General features: G+C 43.0%; 1 protein-coding gene across 12 annotated transcripts in view; it reads right to left on the bottom strand.

Moving 5' to 3' along the window:
- The window catches only part of FTO (FTO alpha-ketoglutarate dependent dioxygenase), a 270,050-nt gene that overhangs the window by 177,396 nt on the left and 73,382 nt on the right, over positions 1-19,272 (bottom strand). For 8 of the 12 annotated variants that reach the window (XR_014528546.1, XM_083513712.1, XM_083513717.1 and 5 more), the window contains one exon: positions 18,868-18,987. The exons of 3 other annotated variants lie outside the window; for them this stretch is intronic. Coding sequence is in view for 8 of the 9 variants with exons in the window: in XM_083513712.1 (XP_083369838.1) it covers positions 18,868-18,987 (120 nt within the window). In the remaining variant the exon portion in view is untranslated. Of the gene's footprint in view, positions 1-14,912; positions 15,063-18,867; positions 18,988-19,272 lie in introns of those variants that run through there. One more of the 12 variants, XM_083513716.1, reaches the window with a different exon arrangement.

A 19,272-nucleotide genomic window follows, 5' to 3' on the forward strand; every position in this document is an offset into this window, starting at 1 on the left:
CACATGGGGTGGGGGAGAGACAGGATACAATGCACAAGCATAGCAACAGGCCAGAAAAGCTACTGAGAGACGGATGAGCTCTGTGAAGCTTCCCTTGGATTGGCCCAGGAATTTCCCCAGATTCCCAGGGTGGAAAAATTGAGAAAATAATAATAATAATAATAATAATAATAATAATAATAATAATAATAATAATAATAAAATTCTGGAGTCGATCTGCACATTTTGGAAAACTGTTGGCGTGGGCAGCGAGTCATCTCAGCTCTGCTTTATCCACCTATCTGGCTACATCTGGTGCCAATTCTTAACAACGCATCGTAGAATATGAAAGATACAGCAACTTCCAAATCAGAAAGGGAAATGCTTAGCCTAAAGAACCTCAAAAGTCAACATAGCCAAACAGGAACACACATTGAACACCTAAAGGGGGGAGGCAGATCTTTAACCACCATCATCACCATGCTGTTGAGCCAAATTGGGTGTTAATTGCCATAGGATTAACACTCTTTGCATCATAAATAACATAACCAGTCATCAGGAAATCGTAACACCTCATATAAGCAAGACTCCAGCACTGCTTAATGGCACAAACAGTGGGAGATACTAGGAAGAGAAACTCTTTAACATATTGTGCCAGTTTGAAAGGACTGAATCTTAAGAATAAGACATTAGGAAGGATGGTTTAATATTTAAATGCATGCACATTTTCTCTAGCTTTAACTTCTTTTCCAAGCTTATGCTTTATTCAGAAATGCTCAGTACCTATGAAACTTGGGATGAAAGACAGTTGCAGAAATTATCCAGCTACATCCAGATTATATTTAAATCCATTATCTTTCCATGTACCTTAAAGCTAGATTCCTGCCTCTCAGAGACTAAAACAATAAGGTTTATGGTATTTAGACAAAAAATACCTCCTTTCTTTAGTCCAACCTGGACATGTGGGGTACGATCTACAAATAACTGAAGCAGAAATATTTGTACTTCTGACCTGTTTTGACTTGCTGACTTGGAGAGTTCACACAGGAGCTATTGAAAAAGGCTCTATGTCAGTGTTTCCCAACCGGTGTTCCGCGGCACACTAGTGTGCCGTGAGACACCGGCTGGTGTGCCGTGGGAGGGAGGCGGGCGAGTCGGGCGGCGAGAGGCGGCGGCGGCGAGGATCCGCGTCGAGCCGGGGGCGGCTCCGCGGTGCTGGTGCCGAGCGGCGGGGCAGCGCGCGCAAAAGGGAGGAGCGCAAGACAGCGGAGGAGGAGGAGGCCGGCATGTCCGGGCAGCAGCAGCAACAGCAGCAGCAGCAACTCCCGGCGACGGCTCCTCCTCCGCCCGCTATCGCCGCCACCACCACAACAGCCGCCGCCGCCTCAGCTGCCGCCGTCCCTCAATCCCTCGCTCTGCTGCCTCCTCCCACCCCGGCAAGGGGAAGGGAAAAAACGTTCACTTTTGTGCGTCCCTCCCGGCGTGACGCTGCGCGCTGACGTCACGGGGCGGGGCTTTAATGGTGGTGTGCCGCGAGATTTTTTCCCAGTAAACAGGTGTGCCGTTGCCCAAAAACGTTTGGGAAACACTGCTCTATGTGACCCATGGGGAGCCTATTGTGACTGTAGCAGCTACCAGTTCCAACAGCTGCTACAGGCACTTTTGGAGACCCCCCTTCCGACTTTCTCTCAGCATCACCCACCTACTAAATTACACAAGACATCCCACTGTGAAAAGGAACAAGGGTAGGAAGAGAGAGAAAATACATTTTTGTATTTTGCTTCTACTTTTTATCTGTAAAAATTCCTTTCCTACTCCTCGCTCCTAATAATTTAAATACAACATATTGTTGATTTCTAACCTTAAACATGGATCCATTTCCCCAGCTCCCAGTGCCCAAGGCTGATCTAACTAAGGAGATGCTAAGGATAACCGGTGCACATCATATGTTCAGCTCTTTTGGAATGCACCCCTATTGCCTTCAATGAAATGCATGCTCAGATGTACCTGTGTTTTCTGAAGTCAAAACTATCCTTTCCGAACCATGCATAATCCTTTAAACTTCAGAGCAGTCTCACTTGCAGTTTAAAGGATCCACTAGGTGAGCTTGGAAAATGTGTGCTCCCTCCAAGCCCAATTCCCACCATCCCCATCAGGCTGAAGGGCAGCAAACAAGAGGCCAGTTGCTTCCCTTAGGTCTAATTGCAAGCCCTAGCTAGCTGAGAAGTGGTGGACGAATGCTGCACTTTCCACTGGTAACATCCCAGAGGCAAACTGACATTTTATGGGTGCTATTTGCTGATTTTATTCTTATAGATTGAATACCCCTTGAGATACATATGTATGCATATATATATACCAGTATATGTGTTTATGTGCATATGTGTATGTGTGTGTTTGTGTGTGTACATATGGACTATAGATACATCAGTAAATACACACAGGGGCAATGTGTATGCAAAGCCTTCAGCAACTTTTTCTCTTTCTCATAACATCAGGACAGACTTTTCCAACCTGGTGCCCTCTAGATGTTTTGGGCTATACAACTCCATCGCATTGGCCATCGGCTATGAGGTTGGTTGGGCTCATACAGCTGGGAAGACTGCATTGGACCTCAGTGTCACCAAAGGAAATAGTTGGGCAATAGATTCAAGACAGACAGAAGAGAGTGCTTTATGCGATTAAGCTATGGAACTCACTGCTGCAAGGTGAAGTGAGGGTCGCTAGCTTAGGTGGCTTTAAAGGAGGATAGCACAGATCAATGGCAGAAGGTCTAGCCATGCTATTTTCGGTAACAAAATCAGGATGTCACAATAGCTGACATTGGTTTCTGGGCTTCCTGGAGGCCTCTAAATGGCCCTGGTGGGCAGCAGAATGCTGGACTAGATAGAACTTTGGTCTGATCCAGCAGAACTCTTCTAATGTTGGACAAACACTGGCAAGACCTGGGTTCGAAACCCCCACTCTGTTGTGAAGCTCATTGGATGGTTTTGGGCCAGTCACTTTCACTCTCTGCGTGTCATCTATCTTATAGGATCATTGTGACAATAAAAGGGGTGCACGCACCCTGAGTTCTTTAGACGAAAAGCAGTATGAAGACAAATAATTGCACAACCACCGCCAAGTTCTTCCTGCACTGTACTCTCTGGCTGAAGCCTGGAATTAGGCCAGAGTTGGTCGTGTGACCCGCAGTGACTCTCTATAAAAGCTTGCTCACTTTTCTGTCCTGTAAGTAGACCTGCTCTGGCTGAATATAGACTGCCTTCCCCTGCCTTTAACCGCATCTCACCCTCAACTAACGTGAGGGCTGGGGCATCAAGGACGAAGCCAGGAACTCAGGAAGCCAGGAAGCCAGCACTTAGGAGCAGAGGGCAATCCAGAGGGCAGAGGGTAATCCAGGAGCAGAGGGCAATCCAGAAGGCAGGAGCAGAGAACAAGAACGGAAGCAGAAGCAAAGTGCAAGACCAGGAACACAAGACGCACCAGAAGTCCAGGAGACCTTGCCTCTCAGCCAATATTTCTCTGAGACAGGAAGTTCACCTACAGAACCTCCTGCACCTGGGAGAAACCAACAGCCAGCCTGGACTCAGTCGATCTGGGAGGTTGCCTGCTCTTGATGGGGTTATGATGCCACTGAAGGAGCAGGTTTGTAGTTTGGGGGTACTCCTGGATCCTTTGCTGTCACTTGAGGCTCAGGTGGCCTCAGTGGCCCAGAGTGCCTTCCATCAGCTTCGGTTGGTGGCCCCGTTACGCCCTTATCTGGACAGGTATAGCCTAACTACTGTTGTCTAAGCTCTGGTAACCTGAAGCTTAGATTACTGCAATGTGTTACACATAGAGCTGCCTCTGAAGACGGTTTGGAAACTTCGGCCGGTACAGAATTCAGCAGCCAGGTTGCTCACCAGAGCAAGACAGTTTGAGCATATTACACTGGTCCTGGTTCAACTGCACTGGCTACCAATTAGTTTCCAGGCCCAATTCAAAGCGCTGGTTTTGAACTATAAACCCTTAAATGGCTCAGGACCACAATACCCCAAGGACCGCCTCTTCCCCTATGAACCCACCAGGACCCTGAGATCATCTTCTGAGGCCCTTCATTGTGTGCCTCCTCCTTGAGAGGTCAGGAGGGTGGCAACACGAGAACAGGCCTTCTCTGCATTGGCTCCCCATCTGTGGAACACTCTCTTCAGGGAAGTTCGCCTGCCACCTTCACTATACACCTTTAGGCACCAGGCAAAAACGTTCCTTTTTAACCAGGCCTTTGCCTGACCTGATCTACATCCTATACCCTTTTTAAAATGATGGCTCTTTTGGGGGGAGGGGTTATTGGGTTGCTGTTTGTATTTTGATTTCATGTATGTGATCCTTTGTGTGAAACACCCTGAGACCTTTGGGTATAGTGCAGTATAAAAATATAAATAAATAAGGAAGATTCTTTACTGAGGCTCTACAGTGGCACAACTCGCCACAGGGGCAGTGGTCAGCTGTTCCTAAAACTGGGTCTAAAAATGTGTGACACAATGAAATAAGGAAGGCAAAGGGTGAGGAACCCTTTTCAGCCCAAGGGACGCATTTCCCCTGTAGGCAGTCTTCTGGGAAGTACATGTGAGTGGTTGGTGTGGCCAGAGGCAATAGTGCATCTTACCTTTCTCTGACAATCTATATTCCAGCCACATGAAAGCCAGAGGTTTCTACATAGACACACTTCTCCATCCAAGCGAACAAGAGGCATTATGAGAGTTCAACAACTCACTCCAGCCAGGGAAAAAGCATGGGGCGAGGGGGCTATGGAGCAAGGCCAGTGAGGGGTGTGGCCTGGGGAGGGTCCCAAGGACCTGCTAGAGGGGCCTTGAGGGTTAAATTCAGAATACAGAGTGGAGAGTTTCCCACCCCTGCCTTAGCCTCCTTCTATGGGACTTCATCAAGGAACAGGAAAATAAAGAGGGTGGCTACCCCCAGGTTTGTTGGTTAGTTTTTTTTAAATAAAATATATTCTTTAATATTTAATTGTTTAAAATCCTGCAATTAAATCACAGCAAAGACAGCCCAAGAAAATGAGGAGGGGGGAGATGTTTGCTTAACTCCAGTTTTTAAAGTAGCAGAGAAAAAGAGACAGAGAGCGCGTGGAGACAAAAAAAGAAAAAAGAAAAGAGTGTACGAATGTATAATCCCAATGGAATAAACTGACTCTTGCTAGACAAGCTGAAAGCTGATTAAAATATTTCTCATCCTTTGGGTATGCAACAGCTTTTGATGATGGAGAGTGTATTAATATTCAGGCGAGCCGCTTGTCAACACTTCAGACAGGTCCCAAGAAAGAATCTGAAATTGACCAGGTTTTCTCACAGTGCCAGAAATCTTTATGAGACACACAGCAGCACCCTTGCACCGGCAGAAGCAAAGATAAGCATTCGGGCTTGCCTTTTAGACCTTTTTCCACACACACACACACACACACACACACACACACACACACAGCACTATTTATTTTAAAAGGTACCAAATAGTGCTTTTCTTTTCCATTCTGACTTTGCACGTGTAAAGGTTTAAGAGAGACATTTCAGCTGTGTTAAACGGGGAAAGAAGAAAGGCATTTTGATTTCGGCCGACATCAATGATCCTGTTATTGCCTATTCAGTTTAAGCCCAACTGCCCAAGCTGCTTCCAGACACATAGGCTCCAAAGTTAATATCGGAGAGAGAAATCTCTTAACAATAATTGCTGGAAGAAGCTGAGCTGAGATGGCAAGGGCTGGTCCCTCTTTCTGCTTAACTGCTTCCTTGGCTGCATCTTTGGAAGGAAGGCAAACAAGATGCCTACTGGCTGGGGCTTCAACAGGGAGGACAAAATATCAGGATGCGCCAGCTTCTCAGTTTCTACATGGCCAAAGAGACACAGGAAACACAAAGCACAGCAAAAATGCCTCTACGAATCATTCTGTGGCCAAATATTTATTACAGCTGTGGTCTTCCCATAGGCATCAGGCTGGCCACTGTGACAAGAGTGATTCTTAATTAGTTAAATTTGGTTTGTTTTTATTAAACTCAATTATTGGAGTTCTCTCCCCACTCCTGTTAAGCTATGGGTTCACTCCACCCCTACTGCCCATACAACCAAAGCTGAAATTAATTTCTGAATTACAGGATCTTAAAAAATAAAAGTTAGGTAAGTTGCAGAGCACTAATAGTAAAAGTTGATTGAATTTTCACATTGCTACTAGCATCCAGACTTGAAAATGAAAGTAACATCAAAGTTAATATTGGAAGAAGAGTCTCCCAGCTGTCCGAATTTTTCAAACTCTAACAAGGCTGTACTGCAACCAGCCTCCTGTGTATTTCACCGGGGTTGTTCTCTTTCACAGTGCAAATATGTCTGTTTATATTTTCACTCCGAGTTTAATCTTATACTACTCTATATGTTTGGTAGTGTTGGTGGAGAGCTAAGTGGAGGAGGGGGAGCATATAGACAAACACACTGCATGATCTCTAGACTTCGGTCAACAATCATAAAAAGACTCTCTCAAAATGCCTAACCTTGGACGAATCCATAAAGAAGTTGATGGGGCAGGTGAGAAGCAGAGGGTGGCTGAAGGAGAGCATCTGTAGATCAAGGATACTTAAACTGTGTGCTGGAACATACTACAAAGGCCAAATATCTATCGAAAAACCAAGCCACTGTTTTGGATGTATGAATAGCTACAATGCCCATCACAGATGGAAGGTCCATGTAGAACAGTGTTTCTCAACCTGTGGGTCCCCAGATGTTGTTGGACTACAACTCCCATCATTCCTAGCCAGCATGACCAGTGGTCAGGGATGATGGGAGTTGCAGTCCAACAACATCTGGGGACCCACAGCTTGAGAACCGCTGATGTAGAACTTCCCACACACAGAACGGTTTTTAGGGGAAGGACCATAGCTTAGGGATGGAGCATATGCAGAACGTCCTGAGGTGCAATTCCTGGCATCTCCAGGTAGGACTGGGGAAACAGCCAAGTCTGACACACTAGGGAGATGTTGCTGCCAATCAGTAGGAAACACTGAGTTAGATGGACCAATGGTCTGACTCAATATAAGGCTGCTTCTTATGTTCCTAAGACTGTCGTATTATCCCTCGGGTGTGGGGGGAGTGAAGAGCTATGCTGTGCTGACAAGCACAGAGAAATCCCAGGTGCATCATCAAAGACTTAAGTTCCAACCCTTGAGTCCAAAACGAGCGAGCAAAAGTGGCCAAATGAGATATCATGAAGCTACTTTAACAGAACTTGCTTATAGTTGTAAAGATGATAATGCCTGCCCCGGAGCTCACCACGAAGACATACGTATATGCAACTTCCCCACTGTTAAAAAGAGTGAATTTTGAATTTTGCCTCCAGTTTAGTGCTTAAAAAAAAATAATCAAAAACTTTTGGCTTGCATTTTGAGTACCAACTGGGTAGCAACAAAAGAGTGTGTGTGTGTGTGTGTGTGTGTGTGTGTGTGTGTGTGTGTGTGTGTGTACAGTGGTACCTCGGGTTAAGAACTTAATTTGTTCCAGAGGTCCATTCTTAACCTGAAACTGTTCTTAACCTGAAGCACCACTTTAGCTAATGGGGCCTCCCACTGCCACTGTGCCACCAGAGCACGATTTCCGTTCTCATCCTGAAGCAAAGTTCTTAACCCAAGGTACTATTTCTGGGTTAGTGGAGTCTGTAACCTGAAGCATCTGTAACCTGAAGCATCTGTAACCCAAGGTACCACTGTATACACAGTCTATAATTTGCCTTTTTTGCCACCACACTCACCAGTTTCCAAGTGGTGGCAATGCAGTTCTTCCCAGTGACCACTGGCTGGCAATTGCCCTTTCTATTTCTCACAATCCCTCCCCTACTCTGCAATGACATGTTGCTGCCACTGGTACAATGGGGTTTGGAACGCTGTGCTTGCAGAGAAACTTAACACAGCATTCCAGAGTGGCTGGAGGCCACTTTACTAGAGACGCAAGGCAGTGATACAGACTGTAAACAACAGTATTACAATTTTTTTAAAAAACGCCAAGCACCTCAATACGAGCTGGTTAGCAGATATGGAAGGCTGGTCTGAATAATACAGGTTTTAGAAGACTTTTAAAAACAAGCAGCGGTGCCTCCTGCCAAAACACTATTGGCAAGGAGTTCCACAGGGCAGGCTTGGTTGCAGCATGAAAGGCCTGGTGCCTGGTAATAGGCCAAAGTAACCTCAGGGTCAGGGCCCCCCCAAAAAAGTGATCCCCCCCATCAGAGGACCTTGGCGATCAAGAAGCATGCATGTTGTTGGGCGTTTCCTATTCCTTGTGCAGAGATCACACAATGTTGCAGTTGTTGTTGTTGTTGTTGTTTCAGATGCGGGGGTGCGGTGCTGATCAATTCCAGCTCAAGAAACAGGCAGCGCTGCACACAGATGTAGATCTCCGTACATCCACAGAAGGGTTAAAAAAGAAAGAAAGCAAGTGCTATCCACTGGTTTGCTCTGATGTTCCTGTAGATATTGTCACTGGATGTATCCTCGGTAGAATTCTATTCAACACCTCTGTCTTTAAGTACAAAGCTGTAGGCTGTAGCAGCTTTAGGAAACATAAGTATCCCTTTTTTTTTACTGCACAGTATCTGTGTGTGAAATTCTCTAAAGGGGTTTAAGTATTTACCCTGAACACTATCAGACAGTTTCTAAAAAATTTCCTTATCCTATTGCAAAAAGAAAAAAGAAGGAGGGAAAAAACCACTTCAAAGAGAATCATAAACACAGCCCTTTGTGCTTTGAGCACACATTTTGTTTTGGAAGCTTAGCTTTGAATTCGCTCAGAATTGTAAATATATCTATATGAGGGAGATGTGGAAGACAACTATTTTATTAAAAAATAATAGTCATTCAGCAACTGGAGAGTGCTGAATTTTCTTCCACACTTATGGAGATTGACAACGCCGCAGCCTCAGCCATAAACATATTTATTAGGAAGTAAGCCCTGCTGAAATCAATTGGGCTTGTTCTTGCCGAAACGTATTTCAAATTGCACTCCCAGGTAGGAGAGGAGAGAGAAAAAAATGCCGTGTCCTCAGTTTAACTTTTCAATTAAGGTTCTTTTTTTAAAAAAAGATTACTGCCTCCCTCATATGCATAGAGTTTAGCTTTATGTTCAGTCATTTAATTCTACACTCCTCAGAATTTGAAATAAGCAAATTATTAAGTTATTCCTGCCAAAAATGTGAACCTATAAGGAACATTATGGATTAGGTTTACTATATAATTCTAATCACATCCATTTGACAATAAGTGACACTGCAGTCACCCATACTAACTTTAAGTACATGCGGTGTTGGCGTACCAGGTCACTTTCTAACAGTACAATCCTAACCATATCTACTCAGAAGTAAGTCCTATTGAATTAATAGGCTTACTCCCAGCTAAGTGGGGTTAGGATTGCAGCCTAAACTGTTAGACAGGTGGAAACTGGCTACACCTTGTCCTCTCCAGCACGGCAATTGGAAGTTACAATAAGAACACTAAATTATAAAAAGCTGCAATTGTTATTGTTGATGTGGCTGTCAAGCCAATTTAACAACACCCAGCAATTACATGTTGCTTAGGTGGCCTAAAGCTCTGCATACATGACTGTTAAAAAAAGCTGAGTAAATGAACTTTGCTTAATTAGTACAAATTTCTTTCACTAAAAGCTATTCATCAACAAGGATCAGGGAAAAGTTCGCATTTCTAGTAAATTAGTGCCCTACTGCTGTGGTTATTTTATAAAACAGAATTGGCTTTTGCAAAATAATAATAAAATTGATTGTTGTTGTTGTTATCATCATCATCATCATCATGTTGCTTTTTCAAAATTTGGAGATGTGTGCACTGGAGCTCTAAGCTGCTTCTAGGCTTGCAAAGCTTTAACAAAGACAGTTTTATTTTGACAAAAGTGCCTCCTAATCATACAAAAGCTCTGATGTTTCTTAAATGTTTGAAACGACCACACAAAAAGAAAAATCTTGCATCCAGAAGAATTGGACTAAAGGTGAAGAACCACACTTATAACTGGGCAGCTGTCCTTAGCAGTAAAGAGTGGGATGTTCACTTCTAACTATGGACACTCATATTTATCGGTTCTTCCAAACACCAAGCTGGGAGGAATGGTACCTTTCAACACCCCTCAAAGGGCTCCTTAGACTGACTCTTGGTGTTGGTATGCAAACGGGAAAGTCAAAAATGCAGTTTTAAATGCTCTAGCTAGTATCAGGTTTTTTAATCACTTGAGAGCTTATACAAGGAGGTGGTTTTACAGTGACATGTCAGCCTTCCTTAGTCTAAACCATATCAAATTTGTTGCTCGTTAGCCAAGCAAACTATTTGCATACACAGACAATAAACTACATGGTGGGGGGGGGGCACATTAAACCAAGAGGGCCAGTTCAGTTCTGTCAAATATTTGCTGGGAGACAAAATTCCATGGGTTTCATTGATGGTGGTCAAATTTCTATCGGTGGCAGCAAGAATAAGGAGGCAATTAACCTCCTTATAGAGTTAGAAGGATTATTTCCAAGGGCTTACCTGAGGTTATTTGATATTTTGCATATAACCAAGCTGCTGTTATACATTTTTGTACTGAATATTTTAGTTTAAGTAATGATGGTGATGAATTTATTTAGTCACCTTGTGCCAAAGCCCCTGGGATGTACAATAAGAATAACCAGTATAGCAGTTGCTTTGGTAGCACATATACTAAAAACGCTCAGTATGCACAACAAACAACAAACGTACAAACCAACCACCACAACCAGACATAACTATAAAGCTACAGAGTTCGCATCCCTGCAGACACAAAATATTTTCTTTTTGTAAAGATTTAGTATTTGCTTCCCCCCTCCAATATTTTAACCTCTTCTCTCTTTTTTACATTAGCGTCTCTTTAGTCACTATTAACAGAGGTCTGGCTCAGGGATGAGTTCCCAACAGAAACAGACTCTCTCGAACACCCACACTCATCTCCCTAGAAATCACACTTTCTCACTTTGGGCTTAATTTTTTTATTCGTATAAAACACCCGAAGCTCAGGCCATTTCTACCCTTCTTCCTCACTGCCTCTTCCCCCACAGTTCATTTTGATGGGCCACCAAATACTCCCATGCGCTCTTAAATGCTTGTACCGCAAAGGGCAAGAGAGGGTCCTCAAATGGGCTTATACTACCTGACCCTGAAGGACGAATTGCCAGATGCCCCCTACTGCTGCCCAAAGCACAGAGCCAGCTCCACCATTCTTGATGTGCCCAGAAATCACCCCTTTCCAGACTGACCTCCCCTCCCCTCCCTTCTTCAGAGGACCTAGGCTGTATACACACAATACATTTGAAGCAAATGGCTTACCCCAAAGAATCCTGGGAAGCCAGGGCCCTCCTCATAGAGCTAAAATACCCAGCACCCTTAACCAGAGTTCCCAGGATTCTTTGGGGGAAGTGATGTATTTTAAGTGTATGGTGTACAGTGGTACCTCGGGTTACAGACGCTTCAAGTTACAGACTCCGCTAACCCAGAAATATTACCTCGGGTTAAGAACTTTGCTTCAGTATGAGAACAGAAATTGTGCTCCAGCAGTGCAACAGCAGCAGGAGGCCCCATTAGCTAAAGTGGTGCTTCAGGTTAAGAACAGTTTCAGGTTAAGAACAGACCTCCAGAATGAATTAAGCACTTAACCCGAGGTACCACTGTATATGGGTTCAGCCTTGGTACTGGCCAATGCCATCTTATTTCCCCTCTGTCTTCCCTTGACTCACGGCAAAAGAGGCATGCTCTTCTTCAACACAATGCATTATTTAATCCCACCCAGCCATAGTAACCAGCAAAGTTAAGCCGGCACCACAGGTTGCTCTCTCCTAACCAGAGGCACATTCAGCCCTTCCCACTCGCCGTTTCCTTCTCTCTTAAACTTCTTTACTCACACCTCCCACAACCCCTTCAAAAGAGAATATACTTTGATTTTAAAAAAATAAAATAAACAGAAATGAGTTGAACACTGCTCCAGCGAAACTGACAAGGCTTTCCTGCACATTTGTCAGTTTCACTGGTAAGAAGAAAGGAAGGAAACAGCAACAAGCGAGCACATAAAATGTGGGATGATGCACAACAACCAACCATTCCTTCATGCCAGCTGGGACAAGAGCACTACATCAGGTCATTCCAGGAAGCTTTGTGGTAATACCACGATGGAAACGATAAAGCTGCAACATACTGACCAAAACAGAGGAACCATTTCAGGTGGTGATTAATGCCTGCTTTTTCCAAACAGTTCAGAAGTGCGGGTGCTGACACACTATAAGATCAATTTTAGTTTATCGTTAATTTTAACTATGTTTTGATTGTTTCAAATTGTTGGGTTTAACTAGATCTTTAAATGAGAATTTGATGGTTTTATTCTTTTTGTGAACCAAACTCGAGTGGGGTGTTGTTGTATTTTACAGCCAAGCAGTATATAAATTTCATGAAATAAATAAACTATTAACTGTATTTATTTATTACATTTATCTTTCATCCTTCCTCCCAAATGAGTCTCAACATAGCATGAAGCCAAGCTGCTATATTATTAGAGGAAGCTACATTGCTGTATTAATAGTTGAATAGGGGGCTAAGTTTGCATTTTCCTCTCCACTCAGCACAGTATTACATAGAAGGCAAAACATTTATTTATATCCTGGGAGATTATTGTTTAGCCAAACCTTTGTATATCTTTCTAAACATCAGGAGCACAGTCCGCATACCAAATTTCTCCAGAAATGGTTGGGATTAATTGGAGCTTAGCCCTACCTAGCATAATGAAAAATTGTTGAGATTTTGATACTGCAAGAAAACAGATCCGTTTTAATAATAATTCTTTACGCAGTGGAGTGAATGAAGGTCATCAAGGCCAACTGCATTCTAAATACACAACTCTATTGTTAAACGGACTGTCAAATGAAGGAGGGGAAGCTTCATACAATGCGACATGATTTTCATTTTAAAAAACACATATGAAATGGAATGTTAAAAAAAAAGGAATCTGCAGAAATGTGTCATTCAACGGTAAATTCTTTTTTTAAAAAAACAAGTTTACTCCACAATCAAAATACATTATTTCTGCATCATTTTATCTTGCATTAAGGAAGAAGGAAACGGTTGAGATTCTTCTTGGATTGTTTTTTCCTCTCTCATCCCCCCCCCCTTTACATCTTTCCTCGTTCCCTCATCTTCAACGCAAACGTTAAAACATTTTTATGGGTAAAATAAATGTCAGTTTTGCGAGGTTTTGCATGAGACCAGACCCTGGGAGACAAATTGTCTGTGCGCTGAATCTCAGAACAGCTTCGGCAAGAGCTCCCTGGCATCACATGAGATTTCAGCCTTTCAGAACAGACTCTACCCAGAAAGCAAAGCTTCTACAAGCCCTTTCAAATGGTAACTCTGCCTTTGAATTCGCAGAGAACTTTATCTTGATGTTGAGCATGATAACGTGCTAATCTTGGGCAACTAAAATTAAATATATAGATATACACACAAATACGTGAATTGCTTTCATATAGTTAAACGGGTGGGTTGGGGGAAACAGAAAAGAAATAGAGGACACACAAACTTTAAACTGGTTTGCCTTTCAATGTTCATAAATTCATGCAGTAATAAGCAGGGGGAGGGGATGGAGAGAGAAGGGAAGGTGGGAGAGAATGTGGTTTTATCAGAATGTCATTCAAATGAAAGGTTTAACATTTACATCACAAGAGTGAGCTGTGAGGGGAAACTATCCTTAGGGGAAGAATGCCAAGAACAAACACTAGAAGATACACACACACTAATACACAGAGAGACAGTAATGTCACACACACGCGCGGGTGAAGACATCCATTAGCTACAGACCCAGCGATGTAAACTTTTTGTAATATGTTTCTGTTAGAATACTCGGGAAATTATTGTTAACATGAATGAATTAACATTCCAAGATTTGTTTATTTTTCAAAAATCTACAAAAGAAGCAATTCTCAAGAGTATCTCCCATTAGAAAAGATCAAAGGCATAAATATAAAAATGAACGACAAAAGTTGTTCACCTCAAACAAGAGAAGGAATTAATTTTGCTTTAATGGTTTTGTTTTTCCTGTTAGTCACAGATTTCGGAGAAAAGCAGAAATGGTTTGCATATATGGGAGGGGAGGACGCTAAAATATACATTCCTCCCCCCCCAACCCCAACCCCCCACAAAAGCTTGTTTTGTCTTTATAATTTAAACAAATGCATTATCATTATGTGAAACATCCAGAGGTTTTGTTTTTGTTGTTTTAAATTAGCTTAATTTTACAGAAACCAGATCTGTCGTAACACGCTGCACTTTTTAAAAATGTTAAATTGCTGTTGAATTTGTTAGCCCACAATTGATTTCCTGTATTATGGAATCTTAGAGATTATGGTTAACTTGAAGAAACAGGGGTAAATTTTGATACTTATACCGACATGTAGCTGCATTATTATTATTATTATTTCCCAAATGGACTTGTTGGAAGCCTACCTGAACACTAGCTCAACAGTGCCCCCTGCTGCCCAACAGCTAGTGTTTTTAAGAGTTTGGGACACGGGATAGGTATGAAAGGAATACGACCAACTTGGGGAGGGGTGAGTTGAAAGAGAGTAAATCTGAATCCCAACCATAATAAGCACCCAAATTTACTTAGAGACCCAACAAAAACAACAGACATTACCTATTAACATTCTCTTCTGTCTCCCTCAATAGCTCAAATTAATTGTGATTAATGTGTTAGGAGTCATAAACATTAAAGCCATTCTTTTTAAGATTTAAATTAGAAGCAGCTTCTGTCTTGGCCTCCAAAAAAGCCTTGCAAGCTTGCTGATAAATATCGTCCCAAGTCCCGTTGAAAGGAGATACACTTGACAGCGCCGTGTTTCTAATTAGAGACACATGGAGACGTCACACCAATTGCAGACAACTCAGCCCTTGAGAATTCTCCGGGTTTGCAGGTTTTTTCCATGTCCTCAACACGCAGCGGAGATAAAGTAGCAACGGAACCATCTTGATTTCTGACTTGCTAAGCGACGCAGCTAACTAGGGGGAGAAGGCTATGACTGTAGCACCAACAAAGACAAAACAAAAACAAAAACCCCAAGGGTAGCCAAGAGTGAAAAGGGAAACCACTTAGATCAGAGTTTTTCAAGTTCCAGACAGCTGCAGGACTACCCACACCCTAATTTCAAATTTGGCAGACATTCTTATTAGACTCAAAAACTGAATTGAATGTAACAGTAAACTATGGATTAACATTATGAGGATGAGACACACACACCGACCGGCTTGTGTGCACTTCCCTCTCCTTCTCCTCCAGCGTGGTCGTAAGGAGGAGAACAGAAGCTTCTGATCTGATATGTGGACTAAAGAACATGGGAAGCTTGGGGAGCAGGGAGCCCAGGCTCTTCAAATGTGCTAAAATACAGTTTAGCTTTACATCTCAACCAGCTCAAAGAGGACCAGTCACTTTGCAAATTGGTAAGAGTAAGAATTACTGACACACACACACACCGGGCATGCCTTCTGATGAAGGGAAGAGGCAAAGCACTGAAGACTAAATCACGCACAGAAGGCAGATCCCTGTGCGACATCACAGCATCAGCCCTGATTCAATCCCACATACAGATGTGGCAGAATGACCTAGCCACAGCAAAGGCCCTTTGAATAGGGACATATTTTCCTACCATGAGTTGGTATGATGGACACCTGAGGGTGGCATGGGTAGCCAGGTGGCATGTTGGGTTTCAGATAGCACCAAGCATGAAGGTGAAAGACTTCTGGGAGAAGATTTATAATGAATTGAAATATACATTTATTAAGAAACCAGAGGCCTTCCTTCTTGGAATAATAGGTCCGGAATTGCCCAAGAAAGAGGTTAGATTGTTTTTGTATGCCACAACTGCTGCAAGGATTTTGGTAGCCAAGAATTGGAAAACACAAGAAGTGCCAACAGTGGAGGACTGGCAGATGAAGGTGATGGACTTTGGGGAGCTAGCCGACCTGACCGGAAGAGTCCAGAAGGAGGAGGAGTATCAAGAAGAATGGATGAGATTTAAAGAATATTTAGTTAAATAGGAAAGATAATTTAAATAGAAATACTTGCAAATACCAGATTGGCTTAGGATTTAAATATGTGATTTTATATAATAATATGTTTAAAATTTATATGAAAAGTAAGAAAGAAGTTAGCTGACTAAGTAAATTTTATGAGAAATTAGTCTTGGAAAACTGTTACAATGATATACATTGAAATTCAGCCGGGGGGGAGGGGTTTGAGGAAGTCACCTAACAATGTTAATAATAGTGGGATAATTACAGTCAGGATTTATGTGTGTTTGTTTGTTTATAAATTTGGAAAATCAATAAAAATTTTGAAAAAACAAAACAGATAGCACCAAGCATGGTCTGGAGCTCAAGCGGGGACTTTTCCCCATCTCTTGGGCCAACTAATCCTCTCAGGCTCCACCCACTTTCTGAAAAGTGAAGAGCCTTAAAGGTCCTAGCACTCTGTCAACAAGGACCCACACGCCCCATATGAACTGATCCAGACTCTGAAAACATCATCTGAAGCCCTACTCCACATGAGGTCCAAAGGGTGGTGACGTGAGAATGGGCCTTTTCAATGGTGGCTCCCCATTTGTGGAATACCTTACCCAGGGAGGCTTGACTGGCACCATCATTACGTATCTTTAGGCACCAGACAAAAACATTCTTTTTTTTGCCAGGCTTTTGGCTTTTAAAGATCTGTGGTCTCCTATACTGGGTGGGAAGTTTTAATCTCCCTGTTAAAAATATGGATGTGTTTTAGATTTTTCTATGCTTTATTTTATTATGGGTTTAATGTATATTATTTATTTAATGTTAAAAGTTTGCTTTGGGTTGCATAGTACCTACAGGACCGCCTCTCCTTGTATGCCCCGCGGAGGACCTTAAGGTCTATAAATAACAATACTTTGGAGGTCCCAAGCCTCAAGGAGGTTAGATTGGTTTCAACTAGGGCCAGGGCCTTTTCAGCCGACATGGTGGAACGCTCTGTCACAAGAGACTAGGGCATCTTTGACATCTTTCCGCAGGGCCTGCAAGACGAAGCTGTTCAGCTTAGACTCACTCTGACCCCTTATATGGGATTAGGTATATAAATTTTCTCTTGGTTTTTTTGCTGGCCCATGTAGGATCAGCATGGATAGCTGGCTCGGGTGAATACCTGATGTTTCCTCCCTTTATGGTCTTGATTTATGGGCTACTACTAAAATGAGGCTGCATTTTAAGCTGTATTTTAAGCCGTATTTTAATTAACTGTTTGTTTGTTTGTTTGTTGTTGTTGTTGTTGTTGTTTCTGTTTCTATTATGTTTTATTGTAATTCATATTTGGTGTTAGCTGCCCTGAGCCCAGCCCTGGCCAGGGAGGGTGGGGTATAAATAAAAAGTTGTTGTTGTTGTTAAAGATTAATAAATAAAATGAGCTCCCACTACTCCAACCAGTCCTCCACAAGAAGAACCCATAAGGTGAAGTGGGATCACATGTCAGTACCATGGATAGCTCTGAGTGCACAACTTTCTCTGGCAAAAGCTGGGGCCTGACTGGATCCTTGCGTGTCCCTCTGTCCACCTTTCGACTCCTAAGTCCCTGACCGAGATTTCACTCTCCTCTTGAGTTTTTTCCTCCTGCTCTCTGGGACTTCTCACCTGGTACCTCCCCTGCATCACTGGGTAGGTGGTGCCAATTGGGTGGGTTTAACCAAAAGGGCCAAGCAAGAGGCATGGAGGGCAGCCTCCACTGTGTGCAGGGTGGCGCTGGGCTCAAAACAGGGCCTTCATTATTCAGATCATCACGTTTTATGCTGCATGGGAGGAACTCACAGCACAGTTTGAGAATTACTAAGGTTTCCTAAGACATGATTGTATTAAGCACTAACCATTAACAAAATTAGTTTCCTTCTTTATAGGTATATTCAATGGTTGTCTTAAAACTAAAAGAGGGGAAAGAAGAAAAAGAATAAAGAAGGAGAGGGAGGAGGAGGAGGAGGAGGAGGAGGAGGAGAAGGAGAAGGAGGAGACACAGAAATAGTACCATCAATACGCATTTACAAAGTGCAAGGTTTCTGCCCCGATAGTTTTGCAATCTATAATCTGACACAGGGGAAACAAAGGAAAGGAGGTAAGAGGAGCAAGGCTGGTATCTTAACTGGACAATCATATGCACCTAGTCCACCAGCATTACCTCCACTGTATCCAAACCATATCCAACTCAGGAGGTGAAGCAGGGAGGGAAGCAGAAAAAGTGTGGTGGGTAAAACTATCTATATTTTCCCTTGCTCCCTCCCATTAGACTCAATGAGAGGGAATTACTTAAGCCTGCCATAGGTTTCCAATGTGGCTATGGTTTAGGAATTAGCATTGGTCTGCTCTACCCTCGTGCACCCTTGCTTCACTCAAATTTTCAAATATTTAAATAGGAAAAGTATGTGCATTATTTGTGCCAGGTGTTTTGGGTTAGTTACAACAGGGAATGGAGAACAGGGCGGTGGAGACAAAGTCTACTGGGGAAAGTTGGGTTAAGAAGACAGGGAAGAGGAGTAGAAAAGAGAACCCATACCTTGTTAAGTAGCTGCAACTCTTTCACCTGTAGACTGGCAACAAAAGGGCAAAACAGCATCCCCGAGGTGCAGGATTAGTCCAGGGCCAACTAGTTTCCCTTTCAAAATAAGCTTAATCAACTGAAGCCTAATTGTCTTAAAATGGAGCTGGGAGCTTTAAGGTGCCATCAACTCACCAACTCACAGCAATTGGGAAAACTAGGTGCAGAGTATGGTTAGGAGGCATGATGCCAAAAACTGGTACATACCATGAGCTCCAGCTTCCTCCAAAATTCATCCAGCGCAGCCATTGGTTTGTCCCACCAGTCAGTGCACTTCCTATAACGTTTACCCTGGAACCAAAATTGTCGGAGCCATTCAAACTCAACCTGCAACAAAGACAACATGGGGTTTTTTCCCCTTAAAATTTTCCCAAGTGGACCTTTTCTGCCTATGCAGAAAAACAGAGGAGAATCAACTGTATAGGAGTAAACAAATGTTTACAAAAAGGCTAGCTTAGGTTCAGCACAGAGCAAGACATGCCTCTCTCTGCCTGCCACTTCCAGCTCTCACACACAACAACTCTGGCGACTGTTCTTCTACCTTCTATTATTATTATCCTTCGCGACTTAGTCTGTTTGGGATTCAGAGACTGGAATACGGAAAACCTTGGT

This window comes from Podarcis liolepis, assembly GCF_965112155.1.
Source record: "Podarcis liolepis genome assembly, chromosome: 7".
In the NCBI taxonomy this organism is placed as follows: Eukaryota; Metazoa; Chordata; class Lepidosauria; order Squamata; family Lacertidae; genus Podarcis; species Podarcis liolepis.